The sequence below is a fragment of the Aplidium turbinatum genome, chromosome 4 (assembly GCF_918807975.1).
Source record: "Aplidium turbinatum chromosome 4, kaAplTurb1.1, whole genome shotgun sequence".
Classification (NCBI taxonomy): domain Eukaryota; kingdom Metazoa; phylum Chordata; class Ascidiacea; order Aplousobranchia; family Polyclinidae; genus Aplidium; species Aplidium turbinatum.
Window position 1 is genome coordinate 1403147 of NC_137475.1, and position 24685 is coordinate 1427831.

At 38.9% G+C, this 24685-nt stretch overlaps 1 protein-coding gene across 1 annotated transcript; it reads right to left on the reverse strand.

Moving 5' to 3' along the window:
• Window positions 1–436: 436 nt before the first annotated feature.
• Window positions 437–12620, reverse strand: LOC145768819 (protein Wnt-10a-like). The gene is made up of 7 exons (XM_082580418.1): window positions 12546–12620; window positions 9497–9644; window positions 8437–8557; window positions 6661–6815; window positions 4964–5143; window positions 4569–4729; window positions 437–2624 (listed from the first exon to the last, which is right to left on the reverse strand). Exons 1-7 carry the CDS (start codon window positions 12590–12592, stop codon window positions 2297–2299), a joined length of 1140 nt encoding a protein of 379 aa, XP_082436544.1. The 5' UTR covers window positions 12593–12620; the 3' UTR covers window positions 437–2296.
• Window positions 12621–24685: the final 12065 nt, after the last annotated feature.

The window sequence follows — 24685 nt, forward strand, 5'->3', positions numbered from 1 at the left end:
TCAGCGCTTTCCAAACTTGTGAAGCGCTGTGACCAGTCGCGTATTTAAACAAGTTGCATTTGCCGGACAAACCATTTTCTTTCTAAAGTGCAATCGCCACGCGGCCAGTTGGCTATTCCGGAGACGATCGCAAATGAGATTAAATATTTAGTAAGCAAGACTTAAAACTTCCGGAACAACTGTAACACTTGTAATAAGTTTCGGATCCAAACACGGAGTTCTAGACAACAAAAAGTCTGAATGGAAATCAAAGCAAAACTGGGCTCATCTAAGTGCAGTGTTGCCAATCTGTAATTACGCAACAAACATCAACCAAGTTTGAAACTCGGCTACCGATGGCAGCGACTGACGCGCGGTATCCAGGCAAATGTTTAAAATCCATAAGTAGAAACGAAATTCTTTACGAAAAAAATTCAAATTCGAAATAAAGGCAATGTATGAGTTTTACGTCATAATGAAGCAGAATATTTTTGCGCACAAGAGTTAATTAATTAACTGTTAACGTGCCTTTTATTTCGAAATTAAAACGAAACCAAGACAAAGGATATCGCGTTGAAGCGATCTATTTCGAAATACTTCTCTTCGAAGCGTTTTCCGTCATAATTAAATTCCTGACAACATAATATTGTTGAAAGTGAAGATGGAGGTACAGTCTTATGGTTTGAAGCAGAACAACAACTGTTTCCAACTTTTGTGAAGTTCTAAATTTAATAGAATAACGTGATGAAGTACAAGCGGTAGACAAACGTAATGAGATGCAGTTCACAAAATCCATAAAAGTGCAACCAAGATCCCATCAAATAAATCATCAGTCTGTGAGATTGGACGATTGTCGTCCTATCGACCAATTGTTCCGTCATATATCAGTTTTGAGTAAGCCCATGTGCGTCTTCTGAGATGAGGGCTGGACTCTTATTACCACAGTCATCGCCACAAGATAGAGCTAGAGGCCGGCCACGAGGTTCTTTGATGACGTGGCCAACAAGGTGTTGAAAGCTAAGAATTAAATGACGCCCTGATTGGTGAAACCAGCAGAGCTTTGTCATAACCTCGGCGTCGGCGCAACTGAACAAGTGACAACAATGTGAGGCATTTGACAACAGTTTGACAACAGGTGAGCAACTGACGCAATGTAGAGGGCATTTTTTAAAGAGGATGGTCGGTGAAGCGGAACTAACAGAATTAAGTTTTCTTCCAGAGTTGGGCTGGCAACGTTTGTGATGAAAAAATGCTCCAACATGCACCAAAACTTAATCCGACACTTTTCCACGTGTCATGATCATCATCATCATCATCCTTCAAAGCTACAATTATTCTGTCCACAAGTGGCGTTTTTGTAAACTGTCGTGCTGACGTCATCAAAACCTCTGCAACAAAGTGCTTAAATGTAATAAACAAACAAACATCATACTGTGACAAAACAAGTTTAGCACTGCACTGGTGACTGTACCGGAACAGCACGTCATAAATAAACAACAGCAGCAAAAGGTGATCACTTCAAAAGTGTCGACAAAAAGTAATTTAGACAATGCGAGAAACCTCTCATTTTAGGTGATGACGTAATTCAGACAGGGCATTACCATAATTATGAAACTCCCAGGCCCGTAGCCAGCCGGGGGCCAGGGGTGGCTCGCCCCCCCCCCTGAAAAAAATTTCGTCCCCCCCTGGCAAAATCCCAACATTCTCGAGCAACAGCTACAATTATAATGATTCAATTTTTTCGGCCCCCCCTAAAAAAAAGTTGGCCCCCCTTGCTCTGTGGTCTGGCTACGGCCCTGAAAACTCCTCATGTCAATTGACTTGTTGGTGGAGATACGTAGACAAATAAATACATCAATGGAGGAACCTTTGATTTCTTAAAAGCAGAATCCAACATTTCTTTGATATTTTCAATTGTTCCGGATGGGTGAAGATACTTTGTGATCTAATAATGTTTGGTTTTACATCGCTTGTAACTGAATAAGATATTTACAAAAAAGCGGAACAACTTTCACGCTTTGATAAAACGATGAAAAAACACCTTGTTACGTAATAGAGTTAGTCTATCGCGTCAGTACAATAAAAAAACTGGCTCAAATCAATAGATCAAACAGTTTGTGACATCACAATTATTGAATGATAAACATTTTCCAACAAACATTTGTTCCTGCAAGAATTGGAGAGAAACATTGTCCGTCAGGTGGCGCTACTGTGCCACTTTCTTATAGATTCATTTCCTCCGTTTGTCTGCGCTCACGTGGCTGGTGTCAAGCAAACTAACGTCACTTCACGTGTGACGTCATAGAAGGGTAACGTGTCAGTTACAAATGGAAACAGTTTCTTCTCTTTCGCACTTTTCACAATTCACGTAACAGCACCAGTGGAATCGGCATCTGCATTGTTCCACGATCTTTAGTTTTAACTTTCGAAAACCTCGGCCGCAGCATAGAGTTTCGCAGGAATCCGATGGCGATATTCCCGCCGAGCTGTTGCAATATCGACCGGTGGTCCCAGGGTGGCCGATGCTAGGGTCGGAGTTGCAATAGGAGGGCGAATGATTCAAATAGATCAGATCTTGGAATGTGAATGAGTGCTGACGGATGACCTGACGCTGGCGAACTTCGTTGCTCTCCCGGACTTCGTTTCTAAACATAAGAAATGCCGCGTCAGCAATTATGAGGTCACAAGCGGCCAATCTCCACACCCTTTGGCTTTAGCATAGTCACGTTGCTATAGGCAACGAATGCTGATACGATTGAAAGAAACAAAATCTTTCCCGTCGCAGCAAACACAAAACAAGAGATTTTTAGATTAGATTCCAATCGACCGCACAAGGCGACGATATTTTAGTTTTGCAAATTGCAACACCGGAAGAGAAAAAACATCAGCGTCCTGAAATCACGATTAAGTTTGTTTTATACCTAGACAGTTTGTTGATTATTCAACATTCTTAGCTGTGCGGGTTTGCATTCCTATGAGATATAAGATCATGTTTCACTTTGCAAGAGAAGTTGGTTGGTTGGTTTTGAATCTTTATCCTCGGACTGACATAGCCTTGATAGGTTATTCCTGGTAGTTTCGCATACTTGTAGAGGCTCTTGACGCAGGGCCGGTTACCGAAATTGGCAGAGTAAAGTTTTCCGATTGTTGAAGTGTTGTTGCGTGGGAATTATTCCATTCATGGGGTGCCGCTGAATGGAGAGCAGTCCTTAACATGCGTTGCTCAAGCGCACACCCCGAGAATCGAACTTCGGATGATCTTGAGCCGGGCGCGTAACCACTGAGCTAACGGGGCGGCTAAGTGTAACGAACGCCTTGTCAAGATAGTTATAAATTGGACCTTCTTTGGATCGAAACTGGCCCTGTGGATCTTGCAACTAAACTTTCTTCTTTTCCAATACAGATAAAGTTCATCGCATGCACGAATAAAGTAAAAACGAAAATAGATAAGAAAGATTATTGCATTTTTAAAAATCTGAAAAAGAGAAGAAAATACCATCACACGATCTTGTTGGAAACATTGGATATTTGATTGTTTATTCAGGCTGTGAAATTCACTCACAGGTTAAAAGTTAAGTTGGGAGCTCCAGTGGAACCTTTTAAGTGAAAATTAACGATTTAAGCAAGCTATTGAGCTGCGTCACTCAGAATTAAAATCGAAAATTATAAGGAAAGAATTCAAATTGATATTTTCATAAAACGAAGCATTGGTTCTTCCCAGCGATTGAGCGACACAGCGGAACGTTCCACCTGCCGCGGTGATGAATATAACGATAACAATCGCTCATCTATTCGCAAAAATCCAATTTTAAACGTTTTTCATAAATTTTTAGTTAGATGATGGTTTATGACGACATAACTGACCGTTTCTCTACCGGCTTGGACCTTAATTGTTCAATGAAAGCGTGAAATACGCGCGTGTTAAAATCTCAGTATATTGACTTCGAATAATTTATCTTAATTTGGCGAATCGGGGAACAAGCTTAGGACGATCTAACATTTCCCGCTATCTCCCTTGTATAGCAAATGGTGAAGTGCTTAAAAAAACAAACAAAAATTTAAAAATACATATTAGTTCTCATGGCCATCAAAAATCCATTTCCAGGTCGTTTTTTTATTAAATAAATTTCAAGGGACTTTCTCAAACAAACCGATCATAAAAAAATTGCAAAATATTACACAAAAGTTAATTTTTCTTTCACGATTGTTCAGGTTTCAAAGGTTATATAACCGTGACCGACATCTCAGGATAAAAACAAATGTGAACAATTAAAGATGTCACCACGTGCAGGAGTCCGCCCACTTGGTTATGTCGTCATAATGTATTTGAAACGAATGACAGCGACAGTTGAACGATGGACGTTAGCAACAACAAAAAACATTTTTAAGAGGAATATCTACAACCAGCTGGCAACTCTGAAAGAGAAGCTGCCTTATGCCATCGACCCATGCGTTGTCTGATATCCGAGGGTCTTAGGATTGATACAAGATTCCTAATACAAGTTTTCAGAAATAAGTTCACGATAGAGATTATCTCCACTGTTAAGATTGTGTTTTAACAAAACGTCATAATCACCGCTCGCACTCACCCCGCCGCACTGGGGGACACTCTAATGGCGAATTTGTATTTCCTCTTCATCTCATTCCCAACAGCTCGAAAGTCAGGCGTCTCTCTCCAGCAGGTCTTCTGGCTACAGGACCCGGATGTACCATGGCATCGGCAATTCCTCTTCATTTTGTTTGCCACGATCTGCACAAGATGGAAGAATATGTTTGAAAAAGACTTAAATTCGACTGACTTGTCCACTTTTTTCATTCTTACACAAAAAAGCACATTATTTCGAGTTTCCTGTGATTTTGGACTTCTCACTTGTAAACAGGAGAGGAATTTCCACATCCTCTTGATTGGGATTGGCGTAAACAAATATCAGACCCGTTAAACATGAACTGACACAACGCAAAGCCTTTGCAAGGCATCACCCACCAGTCTTCCCACTCTGTTGTTGTGAGATCGAGTTCTGGACACGAGATCTTTTTCATCTGTGGAGTCGAGGAACTTAACAGCGAATGCCAACCCATAATTGATGTTATGGTTGCATCCGGCTCGCTCGAAACTCTGCGCGGGCGACCGACTCATGTCGTGACGTACCCCGTGAATTTGTTTCTAAATAATAAGTGACATTTACACTCGATGAAGCAAAATTTTGGCTGTATGAGTTACTTTGTGGAGTTCGTCACCAACGAACCGCCATGCCCTAAGAACATGAAGTGAAAGAATTAGCTGAAACAAAACACGTTTCACTTGACTGTTGTGTATTTAGATTACATTTTTAAACGACCTAACATCCTTGGTAAGTTTTGTCTTTGGATGATTTTTTCATAAAGAGACTTTCATGAAATTCGGGAACGCTTCGCTGTCAAACACTTCCCATCCCAGAAAAAATTTTGAAAATATTCTAATAATTTAATTTTTATGTGGAACAAAAACTTTACAGAACATTTTGAATTGTTTGGGCAGTTTGTCGTGTTCCTCTTGTCTGCATTGATATCGAATGTCGATCCCAGCAGCTCAGCACTTTTATGTACAGTATACAACTTTTCTCTTGTTTGCTTGTTATTTAAACAAAACATTTAAAAACGTAAACAAGCTGAGCAAATAAATATAAACAAAATTCAACACGACCGTTCGTTTGTGTTTCTTTCTCAGGATTCTAGCACTTGCTGACGTTAAAATCGCCCATTATCGTTCCTAAGATATTGAAATAACATTTGTAAGTAGCCAATGACGTCATCAATTCAAATGCGCACCTTCACGGGATGTTTTATAAACTACAGCAATCATTCGGTATTAAAGACAATTGTAAAATGGTGGATTTCAAAATTCGAATTAAAAAATTTAAAATCAAAACGTCAAAAGTAGCAAAGAATAGTACTTTATTATATTTGCTTCCGTCATAGTGATTGACTTTCGCAGACCACAGAAGTTGCCTGACCAGTATGATTTTAATATTGGCAGATTATAATTTGGTTTACAAAAAGATTGGTCGTGGAAATATATCTCGATATCTATTCGGACTATGAAAGCCTTTGGTATGTTATTCCTAGCAGTTTCACATGTACTTGTAGAAACTGGCGCAGGCTGGGTCATCGAGTTTGACAAAATGAAGCTTCCTCTCATTGTTGTCTGTAAATTATTTCATGCGCTAGGTGCCGCTGAATGGAGAGTGGTCAGTGTTTGGATTTTACAAACAAATTTATTTTGACACGAGTTAGTTCAATCATACCCACAAACAGCTAAAAATTGATTTTGGTCAGCTAGCAGCTAGATCTTCTTCAGTTAAGCCTATTCAAATAAAATCTATTTGAATAAGATTAACTGAAGAAGATCTAGCTGCTAGCTGATCAAAATCGATTTTTAGCTGTTTATAATTGAACTGACTCGTGTCAAAATAAATTCGATTGTATTACAAGACATGTAACCGAGTCATTCATATCAAGCATTGTTGTGGGTTTGACACCTGTCAGAAGATATTTCATTTTCTTGATTGTTTGGTCTTTTGTTTCTTATCTCACACAGCCAAGTACAAGCCCACACTGAGGATGACGAGGCTACCACTCAACACGGGATGAGGACACGGAGTCTCAAGTTCGGCTCCAGCATATGACATTCGACTTTCTCACCTGGAATTTCTTTCTCTGGCTAGCAGTGAGGTGACTGGCGGGTTGAGACTGGGGGCACTGACATTCTTTGATCTTCCCCAAGCTGCATGCGTGCGCCACCTGGTGGACAACCCCGGCCGAGGTGATGGCGAAGGAAAAAGCTGTCTCCTTGTTACCTGAGGTCACAGAACAATGCAAGTCAGCGCCATCGATGCCTGTTATCGGGCACATTTCCCTGACACCAACGCGTTGCTTCATTGTGACAAAGCAACGCGAGAACAACGTACTTATTTCTGTTTTGACATTATGACATTCTACATCTGCCGGGAATGGGCTTACTTCAGCTAAATTTGCCCCTTGCACGGAGTTTTAGTTACGTTACAGATGTGCTGTCCCAGATGGCACGGTCTCTTTCCAGATAACAAACGTCGCCAGACGTTGAATCGATGTAAATATATCAACTTTGGCCAACTGGTTTATCAAGGCAATCAGAATTAGTTGCTGTGGTGGGCCGTCAAGAACAAGATGAGCTAATTTGTCGACGCTAATTATGAGCAAATAAGCGCCACCGCTAATGAACGCCTATCAATCACGATCGACTTCTCATAAACAAGCACAAGTTTAGTTTGTTGCGGTCGCGCTGGGTCGAAGTCGCGGTTGCCGCGCTCGGAAACGCGGTGACGGCAATGTGCTTATGCGACAAATATGAAACGCTAGAGCAGCTCCAAATTAAAGTTATAAATATTTTCCTGTGAAAAAAAACTTTCAAATAAATTCCCAAAAAGACATCACGTTCATGTTCTTTTGCTGAACTGTTTATCTTTGATTTTGTTCAAACTCGCATCTCAAAGTCATCACTCTGCAGAGAATTCAGTTTCTTTTGTTTTTTAATTAATTTGAAAATTTCAGAAATATGCCTCTAGGGGGCCGGTTTAGACCTACCCCCTCGATTATAACAACCCCCCATGACAAACACCCTTGAAAATATTTTCCTTTTATTTGCGAGTCCCGGAAAACAGCTAACTTTAATTTTAATTCTTTTAACATTTTTAAATGATTTTCAATGAAGGCTTATGAAGTACCGCGTTGGAAGAAAATGGCGGTTATTACCGTCATAATGATCTGTTTATTTATTTGAACACTCGCCACTGGATAATACTGTGACGCAACAAATAATTGCGCTTCTTTACGATAATCGACCACACAATAATAATTGTCTATAAAAAGTATAGTCAGGGTTTTCCCAAAGGACAAGTTGTACAACCTCTGCTCATGTTTGTTCTAAATTTATGAATGAAAATGGAAAACGATCCGCAGAAATCGAGGCTGTCGAGCGCCTGGGGACAGACTTCCTTCTGCACTGTCATGTCACAAAGGAAATATAAGTTTGCAAGTTGGCAGCATTGGGTCTTGAATCGCAAAGCAATAGAATCATTTAAAATTCTGTTCCTGCCTAGGTTTTGTTTCGCTTTATATCGAATTTATTTGTCACTGTAGCTGTAAACCTTTATTTCGCTTTACTCGATTACATTTGTTTTGACAACTACGGTTGTTCACTTGGGAAATCTGTAAAGAAGTGTCCCCCGCTTTCTATTGGTCTGTCAAATCTCCCCACAGAACATGGGCTACAAAAGCTTCTGCAGCCAACAACACAGAAGCGGGAAACAATAAAGCGTCGTAGAAGGCAAAACTAAACCAATTTTTCCAATATTCACATGAAATTGTAAAGTTTTCTCTAAAAGATATTTATTAATTTTACTGATATTGAATAAAAGTTGTCTATTGGCCACTACTCACCATCAGCGTTTGTGAGGAAGGCGCTGGTGTGTGGGATCTTGTTCTTTGTCTCCAGCGCGCTGCAGTTCCATCTCCTGTCCTTGAATTGCTCCTTGCACTCGTGGATAGCGATCTGCATGCCCTGTGTAACGTCACAAAATTATTAGGCATTAGCTTGCGTGATTTAATTGTGATGTCATAACCACGCAATTGTTTCAATTGGGCAATATAACGCAGTGTTAACTGTTATTTTGACGCCAGACAGATCAGACGTTTGCACCACACGCGGTCACGTCCGTTTCTGGGTCGGCTTTGCGGCCAATGGCGGACCATGCGATTGCGACTAACGTGAGTTTAATATAACCCCGGTCTTGCTTTGATATCTCGTATTGAAAGTGACAATTTCTTGCGGCGTCATTCTACATAAGTTGTGAGATCTAAATTGAAAAAGTTTATAAAAATAAACACACAGGGGAAACACGTGGACGGTTTGACGTGTGGCAATTACACATTCCAGGGGTGACTGGCTCTTTTTAAAGATACTTTGCAAACTTGTGTTTATAAAAAGACACAAAGCTAGTTTTTGCTGCAAAAGAATGCTTCCAAATTTAAGCGATTGTCGTAAATTCCAAGATGTAGGCTGCAGCATCAGGCCTCGTTCTTTGAAGATTCTCCAATTCAATCTTATGAGGTTCAAAAAAGAAGATATGTCGAACATTTTTCAAGACAAAGGCAAAAATAAATTCTTAGTTTCGTGTTAAAGATGCAACTTCAAACTTTCTTTTGAATAAGAAATATAAAAAACCAGTTCACATTTTTGGAAATAATTTTCAAAGAATTCATTGAACAAATTTTCTAAAAAAAGACATGTCAAAATATTGCTTCAAAATCCCAAAATGGTGGTAAATCAACAAACAGCTTGACGTTAAAAATACTTTTTGTGTTTTTAACATTTGATTAAAATCCTGCAATTTCTTCAAAACATTCAACAACTTATGCGACTAACATAAAAAGTAAGAAATAAAAAAAGTAAGAAAGTGACAAAATACCAGTCACTGGGCAGCCCTAATTATAGACTGACCTGTATAGCTGAGGCAACGGAATGGGGGTGTTGGGTGCAGAGGTGGGTTTGCCGGGTTGTCAAACCGGGGGTATTCCCGCATACCGTGTTTGAGTTGATGACCCGGTCCTGACGCCCCAACTGATATGGGGGAGTGGCGAAAATGAAGCTATCAAGAAAAGAGAATCATTTATTAAAAATAAAAAAATGGCATCACCAATGTAGTACATAAGAATATTTGTTGATAAATCCAAGAAGGTGTTTGGTGAATAGCTGGTTATATTTATAATTTATGTTTATATTTTGAAAGGACAAGCAAAATACAACTTATAACGTTGCTTTTGCCTTCGTGATCGAAGTTTCACTCTACAAAAATATTCATGCTCCGGATTAAAGAAAGAATCTATTTGCAACTTTTCAAGAAATTCTCCTCAATTACGGAACAAAGCGTCTTTGTTGCTCCACAGTTCACTGTGTTGACAAAACAATCGATGTTGCAGACAGATAACAAAGTGTAACAAGTCTAAAAATTTTAAGGTTTAGAAAAAATATTATTTTTTCACATCCAGGTTTTTTCCTGGACGTTAAAGGTTTAGATCAGGGGTCGGCAACCTTTCTTCAGTCGCGGGCCAAAACAAAACTGCGCAGATGTTAACGGGCCGTACAAGTTTTCCATTTGCACTTCCGTTTTCTTTACTTTTCATAATATTATAAACAGACATAACTCAGCAACAACACTACATTTAACATTATAAAAACAAAAAACAAAAAGCGAACGTTTTCGGCTAGTCATAGTTCGTTCGCTTTTTGTTTTTTGTTTTTATAATGTTAAATGTAGTGTTGTTGCTGAGTTATGTCTGTTTATGGTTTAAAAGAGTTACCTCTCTACCCAAATTGTTTCATAATATTGTTAAAATTGGCGTTCTTATCAGAGTATCTCCATATTTAGCTACTATAGGCTTATATAGATTAATATAAAGAAAATTAGTAACAATTGGTAACGAAAAACACCAAGTACTTTATTTATTGACAGCACAACATTAATGTGATATTTGATGTTGTTTCCTGCTAGAAAGTTTCTGAAGGTCAGGTGATAGGTTGGATGAGGCAAGAATCATAACATCTTGCAAGTGGTCATCAGTAAGTTATGTTCTCAACTTGCCGTTAAATATACGGTTAATTGACTATTACTAACGCAACTCATGTAGCCTGCAACTAGCATGCAGTAAATAGGCTAATATAACCGGACTTCAAGGTGAAACTGCCAAGTACCTTGATGCTACCTTCTGCAAGCTTAAGCTAAATTTTGCCCCAAACCTAGTTTACTATAACAAAGCGACCCGTGATCGATAGGTCGCGGGTACAAAGGCGCTTTGTGATAATTTCCTATGCTTGGTGGATTCTAACAAGCAGCAAATTCTTCAAAGACAAGACTCACTTGTTGAAAAAAACGGAAAAATGGAACTGGGAGTAAATTATAACTCTAAAAAATAAAGTAATTTAAAAGTCTGGACCGGCTGTCACTAAAAAGGCCAATTCCTGCTTCCTAAGCTACACATATTTCTAAATTATCAACCTTCAAACAAACTAATTCTTAAAACTTCAAATCTATCAAACTATCTGTCAGGCCTGCAACGTCGCTCACTCTAAAATGCAGTTCGCAGAGAAAGAATATCAAGGAAATTCAAAATGGCGACAATGCCCTAACTAAGCATTGTTGCGGCATAAGTACACAGGCTACGTGATTACAAGTGAGCGTTACGGATAAATATGGAAAAGTAAAAATTGCGAAAGTTTTACATAACATTTAGTAATCTTAATTCTGTTATGTAAAACCAAATGGCAGCATAAAATAATGGGATGTTCGTTTTGGCCCGCCAACTACAATTTGCAAAAATGCTGCGGGCCGGATAATTTTGCTTGGCGGGCCGGATCCGGCCCGCGGGCCGTAGGTTGCCGACCCCTGGTTTAGATCAAACAGTCAGGAAGACAAAGAAGCCGATCTTCGACCTTCAAATAAGTTCTAAAGTGTCTTATCAATGACATGGCCAATGCTTTTGGTAAATGCCAAACCATCGTCGTTTCAGCCGTCGTGCTCTCACATAGTTTCATCACAAACACAAAAACGAAAGCACGAGTTTTATTTTCATTTTTATTGTGACGTAATAATTGCTTTTTACTGTTTCGAAAATTTAGCCGAAAATTGCGAATTCTAGTTTACTATTAGTGAAGACAAGCGAAGGTGTTATGGAATTTTACAATAATTAATAGGGTTAAGTTATTGATTGTATACTTTGATAATTGGCAGGAAAACAGCCCTCCAAGCAACTGCAGTCACTCGTGAGTTAGTCTCCAGATAAAAAAAGTTTTTATATTAAACGATTTATTCCAAACTTCTTCTGGCGGTTTCAGGATTGATCCCAGGATGGAACATATCAAAAAAACTCCAAAACGACAAAAAATTCGCAATGAGCGCACATCGCGTACATGGCTGGCACAGTAAATTGCAGAATTATTACAACACTTCAATCGCTGTTGCAAAATGGAAGTTAATATAATTCGCAGCATTACTAACGTATCGTCGTCCACTCTACTCAATGGAAATCACTGGCCCTCTCGCACAACAGAGTTGAACCAAAACACAATTTAGAAATTTTTAGCAAAAAATGTCATTTAACGTTTGAATTTCACTTGAAAGATCAACGACATCAACGTCATAACGAAAACGCATCTGCAGCTGGTGGTGGAGCATGAAAAACGATGGATAATGACAAAAACAAAAAAGTTTTCAATTTTTTCTAATTTAAAATATGAGTTTACCAATCACCAGGCTACTATATAACTTTAGTTCTGAAATTTTGAATTACCCAGCTGAGAAAAGAGTTTTTTCACGCCATTTCAGCGACGTTGAAACAATGCAAAAGAAATCAAAAAAAATCAAAAAACGTTGAAACAATGAGCACATGCGCAGCAACCGATTCTCGAATTTGTATTCTCGAGCCAATGACGTCAAAAAATATAGTTTATGTTTTATCTTCACACTGATCCATGCTGGTACATGCAAACCAACCTGATAAACAGCATCAATACAATGATGGTATATCTTCTATTGTTCATATTAAATCCAGAGTATTGTGACGTCCAATTAGCTTGATGAAGAACTTGGTGAAGCCACGTTCTGGTACAGAACTTATTGAGCAAATGGAGCAAAGTTATAGTGAAACTATTGATTAGATACAAGCCTTTAACTGGCGTCCACCTGAAATGTGAAGCGAGATTATGAAGCAGAGTCATCTGATGACAAGTACAAGAGCAACTTCAAGTGGCAGTAAAGATATTAATTGGTTTCTTTAAGAGTGTGTGACGTCACTGACAACTTATTTTTTTCATAACTTGTTAAAATCAGTGAAGCATAACATGATTAAAAAAGCAAATGCTCATATTGCCAGCCACATAAAAGGTGTAAATAGCAAAGTGTCTCGACGGGCAACACTATCGACAAAGGCCAGTAATATTCTTGCAAGTGAATAAAAAAATAACAGTTAACCTCTCAAGTACATGTACTTGAGAGGTTAACTGTTATTTTTTTATTCACTTGTTGATTCATTCATATCAATTTGTATCCTCTGGGGATCCTTCTCTTGTATCATGGGCCAATCCTATAGATGTTTGCTGGTACACCCCTTCATTTTCTTTGAATTTTAATATTCTTGCAGTTTGAAAAAACAACCAAACGCCTGAATAAATTCAACTTTCATGTCCACGGAAACAATCAGCGGATACAATGAGGGGGTGAACTTCACTTGATTTCTCTCATAACTGCCCGAAACAGTTGAAATTCACAAAAACAAAAAACCTTCTATAGAACCAACTTCGCGCGTTGAACTCTCCAATACATCATGTTTTAACACCAAGTCCAAAGTACTCCAATAACTTTTCAATAATTTTTTCAGTTTATTTGATTTGAGGGAAAAAAAATTAAAAAAAGAAATCACAAGTTCAAAACCTCGCCACTACCATTGTGACTAAACAATATCAATAACTAAGTTGCATTTTGTCTCTGACAATATTGTCCGAGTTCATGATTACGTCATCAAGTAACAATCAGTTTCTTCCACACAATGGTGGATTGTGGCGTCATATTGACTTTGATTGTTCTACGAGAGACAAAACATATCATCTCACCAGAGGATGGTCGACAATCGGTTTTAGCAAATTTATCGGATTAGTGGAGATGGAAGAGGCGCCATTGTGAAGTGTTTAGACAAGTTGAAGCATTTCTATTCGAAAAGTCGCCACTTGCTTTCTGCTTCGAGATTATGTTTCGCGAACTTTCTTGATGAAGAACAATGTGTAGAACAGAAAACCACAAAGTATTCAGTGAAATGTTAATGTTGAAAAAGTTTCCCACGCCGCTAATGATTTATCTGAGCTCATAATTTCTTAAAACATTATTGTCAAATGTTCATGAATAAATCTCGTTCGGCTCACCAACTTGTCTTGGTGGCAAACATGAGTGCACTGCAAGACAAGCAAAACCGCTTAAGCTTAGATTCAAAGTCACTTTTTATTTAAACTTTATCAACCTTACCAAAATATTTATTCTGTTTGTGTAACACAACCACAATAGATGCTGTTTGACAATAAATAAGCTCTGTTTATTACGTTATAAATCATTCTAGAATGCCTACAGCAGTATGATGGGTGGGTTGAGATGTCTTCAACAATTGAAGATATGACGTCGACACTGCGACCTTTGCCGCAAATAATGATCTCCATGAGAACGTCTGTTAAAACATCGTCACAATAACAATTGTCATCAACAATACTTTTAAACGCGCTCGCCATATTTGCGTAATAGCTCCAGGCTGTCAATCATTTTCAACCATAAGCAGAATAGTTTCAAACAAATAAACAAAACAAAAATATAGAAACCGTCTAAATATTAATCAAATATTTTAAAAATTTGCTTGTTTCTCTTCTGTATTGCTCTCTGGCATATTATTTCATGAAACTGCTTTCCAAACAAGATCTATCTGCACTTCAGTTGAACTATTTTTCATACAAATAAACTGTTCTATCCACTGGGTGCCGCTAAACAATAAGTTTTGCAAACAATTGCTGGCCATGTGGTGAGCATCTTTATGAGCTTAGAAGGACATGGGATCAAAACCCACAGAGAGCTCATAGCTGTGGTCGGTAGCAAGGTACAATGACATGTTTGTAGGTGGACACGAAGATTGCATTCCTCGTCGTCCTGTTCACTTCATCCAAATATTCAACGGCCGCTGGAGCATGGACGCCATTGCCACTTCCACAGCGCTTTGTTAATTTTAACTCAGATAGCAAAAGTTGTTCTTGTTGCATCGTTTTGACGTCGCTAGACGTTGCAACAATACAGAGAAGACAACTTGTGTCAGGAGGGAAGCAAGTATTGTTGATGGAAATCGGCATTTCTTTTTTTTTCATTAATTTAACGTCTGCAAACAAAAGAAAACGGAAAAAATTCTACAACAAGGAAATAGTTTTCTGGCTAAGAAAAGTTGGAAATGTTGAAGTTATACTTGTCCATTCAACGCGTAGTGACATCTATTCAACGTAAAGTTTGCAAATTTTTGAAGTAAGAATGTATCGTTACGATTTGCCAATCAAATGAGGAAGACAACACCATAAACTTCCAAGAAGCAACAACAAAGCAATAACTCGTTTCTAGTTTTCGGTTACACTTCATGATGAAACGATGCTTGTGATTATAAAACTTTCTCAAACCAAAGATATTGTGTTCTCCTCCCAGTTCAACAAAAGGTTATTTCACTATAATTTAACATAAAGCAACGTTAGACTTGGAAAAAAATATTTTTCATGTTTCTGGGTGGCTCCTTCACTAGAAGACCTTCCAGGTCACTTCGCAGCCCCCGTTGCAGTATTCACACATTCTACGTGATCGTTTGTTTTATATGACGTTGCTTAATTGAATGTATGTTATTTATACTCGCAATAAAATAAACACCAATCAGTCAATCAACCTTTTGAAAAGGTTGTATTTTGCAGATTGAAAGAGTGCAACAGTTGCAGCTGTGGGGCGGGTATCATGTTCCCGAAGAAGTCAGGAATGCATCCCAAACAACGCCAGCTATCTTGTCTTTGCCGACCTTGTACTGTACCAATGTTTACCATTTTGAAGGCATGCTGCATTTCAATATTTCGGAAGTGAAAATGCTTCGAGAGAGTTCTTCTTTTCACCTTGTTAAACTTTTAAGGACTCAGCAGATGAATATGACAGAGTGAAGTCAAACTTTAACCGTAAAGCAAGAGACACTGCAAATTCGAAAATATCCACTAACAATAACAGTTCACTAGCTGGTGTTCTCTGAATCGGCAGACATGAGTTCGATCTTCAGCAATCATCCCAAAAAACTTAAAAAATGACGTAAAATCTTGCTGTTACTCATCACTGGGTATCTGGTGGTATTCCTACCCGTGTTGCTGAGATTAGGGGTGGATCCAGCAAGTAGCCTCAGGGGAAGGGGGCGATTTCAACAAAATACAATGATGTGTAGATCTACCAGACCTTGCTAATACATCGTACATAGCTATTTTTCTGTGTTTTAGGGAGGGTTGATAACCCCAATGAAACCGCCACTGGCTTAGACCAATATCAACGTCTGTCTCAAAGAAACAAGATACCCCGAGATATCGGTGAAACAAAGCATCGGTTAGTAGGCCTATGAGCGTTGAAACAATAGCCAGAAGACGCAATGCAAACTGGCAAGGTGAGACATGCATTATGCTTTTGCTTTGGGAGAAACGAGATGTCACTGCATACAAAGCTGCTAAAAATAACACAACTTTTTTTTATCTTTGAACAGAGCAGTTCATAAGATGAGGCATGAAAGTAAGAAAAGTATGTTTGTATACCTATGCTCCCCGAGAAGATACCATCTCCGTAAACACCACACAATCACCATAGTTGCATCACACAACGTCGATCATACGCAGATCATGCGTTGTTTAGAAAGATGCAGAGATTTCATTGCCATCGGCGAAGCTTCTCTGTTCACCAGATAAAACAACTTATTCGCTTCCTAAATGCAACGACGAAATTTTCACACATTTTTGATGCAATCTACTGGATTCAGATCAGGATGTGAAGCTGAAGTTGAATGATTTCTGGTTACGAACATAAATATTACGTTTCATTGGTTAATACAATGAAGGTGACCATTTCAATGCGTGTTGTTTATTTCCAAATAATTAATACAACAACTGCAATGTGACATCATAGATACCCAGCAACATTGCTAATGCTATTGGCACTACCGGGAGTGCATTGAACAAATGGGAGGCTGAACGAGTGTGACTGTAACAGCATTAGTGTAAGCGCATTTGAAGTGGACTGTCCACGGGCTCACCAAGTAGCAGCAATTGAAATCAACATATAAAAGAAAAATAATCACTGAGAGAACTCCAACGATTCAAAGAGAACTACAACGAAAGGTTGCAAATGTTAATAATGCCAAACTGTTCATTTGTATGGCGAGAAAGATCAGGCAGTTAGAAGAATCTGTGACGGCTATCCCCTGGAGGTGTTACCAGATGAGGATGATATATGTACTGTAGGCTACCTGGCACAGCCTCCAAGCCAAGAATATTAATCGCAATATCCTTGCATACATCCACGTCACGGTTATTACATCATGATGACGCCATGTATAAAGTGGCATTATTCATCGTGGAAATTTTAATGTTGTTTCCTCAATAGTTTGCAGATTTAGGAGGCTTAAACCCAATGACTGAAAATTTAACTTTGTTTACAAACTGTCTGCCAGAGCTAGAAGTGATGAATGTCAAAGTCAGCATTAGTTGATGTTCTAAACCTTGTCGCTGGCCAAAATTTCAAGTCTGGTTCTGCCTGTAGTGCTCCACTTGCACTATGAGTCATTGATGCTGGTTGCTGCTTTACAAACCGCGCCAGACGACCACAATACAATCACATATCGCTAACCTTTAAGCTTTGAAACTATTTACCAATAATTGTAGAAAGTCCCCTTTTGATTTCGCAAAATATTTTTGATCTTTTACTTATTTCGAAAAACCTCTTAGAAATCAATTGAAGTGACATTCATCTAAAACAGAAATAAATAGTTTAACTTGGGAGAAATCACGAACAACGACCGTGGCCATTGGAAACGAACTCCTGTGGGGTAGATGTTGAGGGGTGTTTGCAAAAGGTTTTGATATGACTCGACAAAGCATCGAACCCATCTGCACCGATCACAGCCCTATAGGCAAGTACGCTATCCACCAAACTAAAACCGAAATACTAAGCAAAAAATAAGTTGCCAGTGTGTAAATTATTTGCAATCTCTCCAAGATATTGACCTCAACTCTCTTGCATGGGTTGAGTTGTTGCGACATCGTGTCGTGGTATTGCGTGTTGCAATCTAAAAGTAACCTTTGCATTGCAACTTTACAAGACGTCTTAGGATCAAGTTCTCCAGATATTTTTATATTTCTAGCTCAATTGCCACTAATAAGAAGCCCAATCATTCACAAGTTGAAATAAGCCCAAAAGTTACACGAGTCTCCTCAAGCCCGCAACCAAGGGGCGGCATTGGGGGCATTTGCCCCCCCCGAAATTTTTTTTAAAATTTTTAAGCGTTCTATGCAGTATGAAATGTATTATGAATAGACGTGCGTCGTACACGTACAGTCGTACAGCCATACTGTAGAGCAGGGTTTCCCAAACTGTGGTCCGCGGACCATTGGTGGTCCGCGACGACTGCACAGGTGGTCCGTGGCGATATGACAAGAAATTAAAAAGTCACACATATGCGTTGTACAGTACGTAGCCTACCCAGTCAAAGATAATTGCCGCAGTTCTTAATTAATACAGAGTTGATTTTCTCTGCCGTTGCACAACATTTGGAATTGCTTTCTGCACATTTCAAGAAGTACTTTTTAAAAGAGACATATGAGAATTTCGACTGGATTTTAAACCCTTTCTTTGTAACAAAGACTAATCTGTCAGGACGCGAAGAAGAAGAGTTAGCCGAATTATCATCTGATCGAACTTTAATGCTTAGCTTCAATCAAACAGAAACAGCTATTGCATCTTTCTGGTTGAGTGTTGTGGAGGAATATCCATTGCTATCGCAAAAGGAAACTAAAATTTTATTGCCTTTTGCCACGACCTACATGTGTGAGACAGCATTTTCAGCTCTTACCAACATGAAGACAATATACAGGTCCAGACTTTCCGTGGACCCTGACTTAAGAGTGTGCCTTTCACAAATAACTCCCAGAATTGATGACTTATGCAATAAGAAGCAATCCCATTGATGTTGTCAGTTTTTTAAATAAACAAAATTCGGTTTTATTCATTTTTACCATTGTATTGGAATTGGGGGTCCGCGAATAAACAGATTCACAAATAGTGGTCCGTGGCCCAAAAAAGTTTGGGAAACCCTTCTGTAGAGTGTAGACTATCGAAACCGAAAGTAGGCTACGCTGGTTGGAAGCCATGCTAACGATTTTGTTCGATAAATTAGGCTGGCATCCTCATTATATGTTTCGTTAGCGTATACATAATGTCAGCATCCATCATCACCATAAAAAGCGTTTAAAAACAACTAAATAATTCGAGATCAAAAGCAGCTACGACAGCGTGGTGAATAAGCTACTCAGTTGGGCTTAGGCATTTGTAAATATTTGTATTATCGTAATTTTCTTCCTTGGGTAGTCATAGCTAAATGAGAAAAGGTTACAAAGGCTAGTTTGCTTTAATGATGCACTAAACAAAAACGTGATTGACATAAGTTATGACCACTGAACCGTAACATGGTAGTGCCACACTCTCTTGTCCTATATCAATGGGCGTGGACATTAACATAAAAATGTCACAATGCATCATTTTAATGCTGGTTCTTTGATAAAAATTAAATGCCCCCCCCCGAAAATAGTTGCTGGTTGCGGGCCTGAGTCTCCTACAAGTCAGCAGTTGTGAATTGAGCAAGTGACAACTGAGAACTGAGCTAGTGACAAGTGAGCTAGCCGAAACTTGGAATGTCACAAGTCATCAAAATAAGTTTAATAAGAGATGACCAAGCACGTCCTACGTGAGCACGTAAATCTCATTTGCTGACTTGGCAGTAGCTGAAATGAACTTGCTGAGTTGAAGCACTTGCTGAGTTGTTGCATGCCGAGTGGTCTGACGACCAAGTTAAACGTTTATGAAAGTTAAACTCTGCTGGGAATACACTTGCTCTCTTCTTCCACGCTAGCTCTGTAACTATAGTCGAAAACTTGATGAAAAACTTTTAATGGTTTAACATTTTAAATAATATCTCAGAATTTCAAAAAAATCTGTTGTTTGTTTGAGTGTTGTCACTTTCAAAACTTATTCTCGTCATGGTTCATATGCTTGGTTTTCGTCAAGGGTCAAAGATCAAATTTCATGCTACGTTTCTGTCGTGGGAAATTATTATTGTGACGTGACAGGAAATGTAGTTGGAATAGCGGGAGGGCATTATTGCAATGGTTCTTTAATTGTTCACAATTGTCTGATGATGACGTTAAGTTTTTCAATGTGTTCTGACGTTGAATCAATGTAAAAATGACGGATTTAGTTATCTGGGTCGGTTGCAGATCCCTGCATTGATGTTTAGCTATCAGAGATGCATATCTGCTTAGCTTTGTACAGAACATCGGCTCCGTTCATATTCCGATGTACATCAGCGTACTGCATCAGTTTTGTTGAGATTGAAGTCAGTGGAAAACAAACGAAGCGCACGACTTCCGTGTCTGTTTGACAATGACGAATTATAACGACATCGGCTGCATTGTTGCTGATAATATTCATTCAATTATTGTGATGTCACACGTTTCTACTCCCTTCCGCGAGGCTACTCTTTGTGCCAAAGCTCCTACAATGTGCCGAGGTAGTGCAAATAAATGCAATAAATAGTTCTATGACGTCAGATACTAATTTGAAAAGTTTAATATTTCATACCATCCTATCAAAGTCGTACCATGACTGTCGCACCATGACTGCACCCTGCATAGCACTTTAATTCTCGTACTTGTAAATTGTACAGCGCGATCTTGATGACTCAAACGCGCGACACGTCCCGATCGGCCAATCACTTGCCAAGTGGGCCGCAAAGACCTTTCAATGGACCAAAGAAAAACAAACAAAATAGAAACATTGGGAAAAAGAAGAAATCGAACAGCAAAGCGATGTTGCCGGCTAAAAATTCAACAAATTGTTTATTGTTGTTTAATGAAAAATTTCAAATTTGCAAGGATCATTTTCGATTAGCTCAGAGGAGCACAGGGGATAATTTTATGAGCAAACGCATTCTACAAACTTTATGTTGTTCTGTTGCACAAAAGCTGCGTTGTAATGCGGTCAGCATCGTGATCGAATAATCGTGGTATCTGCTGCATTGATGGTGGGTATTGTTATTGCAAAAATGTAGAATCAGAATAAAATAGCCCACTTTGGTTGAGGTAAGAAGTAAATACATGAATCGCAAATTATTAGTTTTTTAAAGTGGAAGCCTTAAGTTGCCGGGAACGAATTAAACAAATACTTTTTCGTGGACGAAAAGCATTTTTTATCTTCTATCAAACTCAATTCCCAAACAAGCCGAGTATCGGGAAGGCGATAAAACGAAGGTAATTAATTTACCAACTTGCTCGGTGGGGCATACGTCACAATCATCGATTCCACGCCTACCAGAGCGACATAGCCAACTTACGGCTTGTACCAACCAACCATGTGATGCACTTTGGTGACAGGTAAGCTACAAACAACAATCAAATTAATTTCCCAATTCAAGGGAGCTTTACAAAAATATTTGCTGCTACGACCTCGCCTTCCTTTTGCATTGACGTTTCCAGCTGTTTCATCACAAGCTGCTAACAAACCAAGAATGTTGACCAGACATCGAAGGTACGCAAGCAATGACGGCAATGCCACTGGACAATTTATACGGTTTGGATTTGCTGGAATGAGAGCAAACGTTTTGTGAAAACCAGATGACAATGTTTTCGTCAGTCACGTGTTAAACAAATTGCATTCTAGTGTGGAATTCAATACTGGAAATTTTGTTTTCTTTTCATATTTAACGAAAGCAGCAAATCATCTCGTTTTATCTTTTGTGATCTCCTATCGAACAACTAAAATTTTATAACAATGAAAAACCCACGAAATAGAAAAATCAGATCAACAATGTTGTGTTTTTGTTTGAGGTAAGCAGCCACCAAAGCCAAATCTACCCATCAGCTTACAAAAACTTTTTAAATTAAAATTAATTTTCTACCACTTTTGATGTTTGGTTTGGTTTTTGAATCTTTATCCTCGGACTGACAAAGCCTTGATTGGTTATTTTTGGTAGTTTCATATACTCGTAGAGGCTTTTGACGCAGGGCCGGTCACCGAGGTTGGCAGAGTGAAGTTTTGATTGTAGAAGTCTTGTTGCTGGGAAATTATTCCATCCTTAAATGCCGCTGAATGGAGAGCAGTCCTTAGAATGCCTTGCTCAACCGCACATCCCGAGAATCGAACCAGCGCATCTTAAACTTTTGGATGATGCAGAGTTGCCATGAAAGCAAACAGAATGGGACATGAGTGATAAAAATTGATCGATGTGATTGCAAGCAAAGTAGTCGATGTAAAAGCAAATCACAGCACAACTAGAAATCAATATGTTGGTCAGGACAAGCACACAAATCGAACGTGACAAATTTATATTAACGCTTCCTGATAACAGTGATAAAAACCTTTTTTTTAAATCTTTCAGCAAAATCTAAACTTCAACCCTCAACTCCTTCCACACAAAAATGCAAACTAGAGCTTCCTGTGGATTGGGATAAAGTGATGAATCTGTCTGCAACATCTCAGCAAATCGCTTTCTCTTAATCTCAGGCGCTTCGTGCTACAAAAGTTGCTTTTAAATGATAAACGGAGCCAATAATGCAAAAGTTGTAGTTTTTACATAATATCAACGTTTGGAAACTATGTAAAAATGACAGCTTTTGCAACCTCTGCGGAATACGTCCTATCTCGTCTGCACAGCGATGTTCGGCACGTGCGCGCCGTCTCTTCTGCTGCATCATATTGACAACCCTGATCACACCGGTCGTTGGCGCCGCTGGCCAGGAAGGCAAACGGCGACTGACCATCTCCCATAGGCATCGCGCTTATAAATGATTGGAAACCATTTTTTCTTTGAAATGAAACCTGAAATCCGTGATTTGTAAACTCTACTCTGATTTATTATTAAATTGCGTTAAATGAACGTTTTGTTCAGTTCGATTGCGCATTACAACCGTAACGTGCAGCTATTTCATCTGTCCCTGAAAAATTTGAGTGCAAAATGGTGCTTGATTTTGGTTACTCTAATCATATCTGGACCAAAAAACCTGTGTTTTAAAACGTAAATTTGTTTTTTCTTTAAAGATGTCTGTGTGGTTAGGAATCGTGGTATTGCAAAGACAACATGTTTAAAAATAAATACTGAAAAGTTTAAGTGTTCATCAGGACAATTATCGTTTCTAGCACTTGTTGCGACGTTCATCTGATGAAAGTTTTGCTTTCACTTTCATTAGATAAACGTCACAACGAGCGCTAGAAACGATGTTTAAAAATATTGTTTATGTTGGTTTTTTAGCTTGTTTTGAGACTTTTTCTTTATGACGCAAAGATGACTAGACAATACAATAGATGCAAGCGCATGCTTATGAATAATTCGCTCGAACTTTGGAAGGGCATTTGCCAGCTAGCGTAGCTTTGTTGCTAGAGAAAGCACTCGATGGTTCAGGTGCCTCGACAACGACGTCCACCGACACCCCACTGTGCATTATCATTTCATGAATTGTCATTATCACCACAAATTTAATGGCGGCGCTTGAAGCATGTGATTGTTGTGGATTGGCACGTTGTGCAAGATTGCAAAATCATAGACCAGCCTTTGTCGCGTGACAAGGACTTTTGTGACATCGTAATCACATTCTGAGGTTCATGGGGGTCACAAAAAACTATTTACTTAAACAGGGCTGCCCTTTGGCATCGAATTTTTAATTTTTTTATTCAGTTTTACTTTTCTATATTTAAATATCTGGCAACTTTGCTTTATCGTAAATTTTTATAGCGAAGGATATAATGGTAAAGTGCAAATGAAACATGTTGATACTGTGATAAAATAATTGTTCTGATCGCGAAACCTCTATTTTACTTTTGGAATTTAGTACCTTTCTGACAAATATACACAAAGTTAAATTTTTTTTTTGTGAAACTCAGTTGTGGGGGAGCAGCTGACTCGAAGACTATATTACTTCGCTGCTTCCTGTCGTCTGTTGTATCGCATCTGTGATCGCAGTGTACTGTATGTTATCACAATGGGCGCAAATAAAAACACGATTGTTATTATTATTGTGAAGCAACAATTGCAGCAAATGACGTCAAATGCAAATGTTTGACAACAATCATCGTCAGCGCGAGGGCTGAGAGGGAAGTAATCGTGCAACAACTGAAGATGGTTCAGGAAGCAACATAGCCTACCTTGCACTTCGAGATTTGCAGCCAAGGAGAATTATTTCAATTTGATTTTGAAGTAAACGTAAATGTCTGACCTTTGAAGATCCACCCAGGCAGCAAAGTCCGTTATTTTTACATTGATTCAACGTCTGCCGTGACTGCATCTGCAGACGTTCAATCAATGTAAAAACGACTGATTGGCTGTCTGAGCAGTGATCTCATTATCAACGTATTTGCAGATACAAAGCCACCAAATTTCAATGCCCAATTGTTGCTTTTATGCAAGCTTCGACTTGATGTTGACTTGACTTGAAACATGAGCGTTGTTGCTGATAGAGAGTGACGAAAACTGTCATCTATTCTTTGGGACTTGAGTCACAGCCTATTTGTTGCAATAATCTAGTATGGGAGTTGTCTTCGATTCAAAAAGTAGATGCAGCTGTCCGTCTACATCAGGGCTTCCCGATTCGTTTATCACCCCACACCCCATGAGATTGATGAAGCCAATCTCGCACCCCCTGTTTTGAAGCGGAGTGGTTTTGAAAAAAAAATTCAAAATACGTACGGAAACAATGCAGAAAAGCAGCTCACCGGCCTTTATATGGCTAACGAATAGGAAAATTTTTGTTTTCATCAACTTGTCGGGTGGTATTTTCTTGTTGTTGTGC

What these genes read in the sequence shown, in the direction of transcription:
- LOC145768819 (XM_082580418.1), bottom strand. Translation starts at nt 12,592, where the DNA reads ATGAACAATAGAAGATATACCATCATTGTATTGATGCTGTTTATCAG. An exon ending in GTATTGATGCTGTTTATCAG is followed by an intron (nt 9,645 to 12,545) that starts GTTGGTTTGCAT and finishes TTTTCTTGATAG; the next exon opens with CTTCATTTTCGCCACTCCCC. An exon ending in CTTCCTCACAAACGCTGATG is followed by an intron (nt 6,816 to 8,436) that starts GTGAGTAGTGGC and finishes CTGTGACCTCAG; the next exon opens with GTAACAAGGAGACAGCTTTT.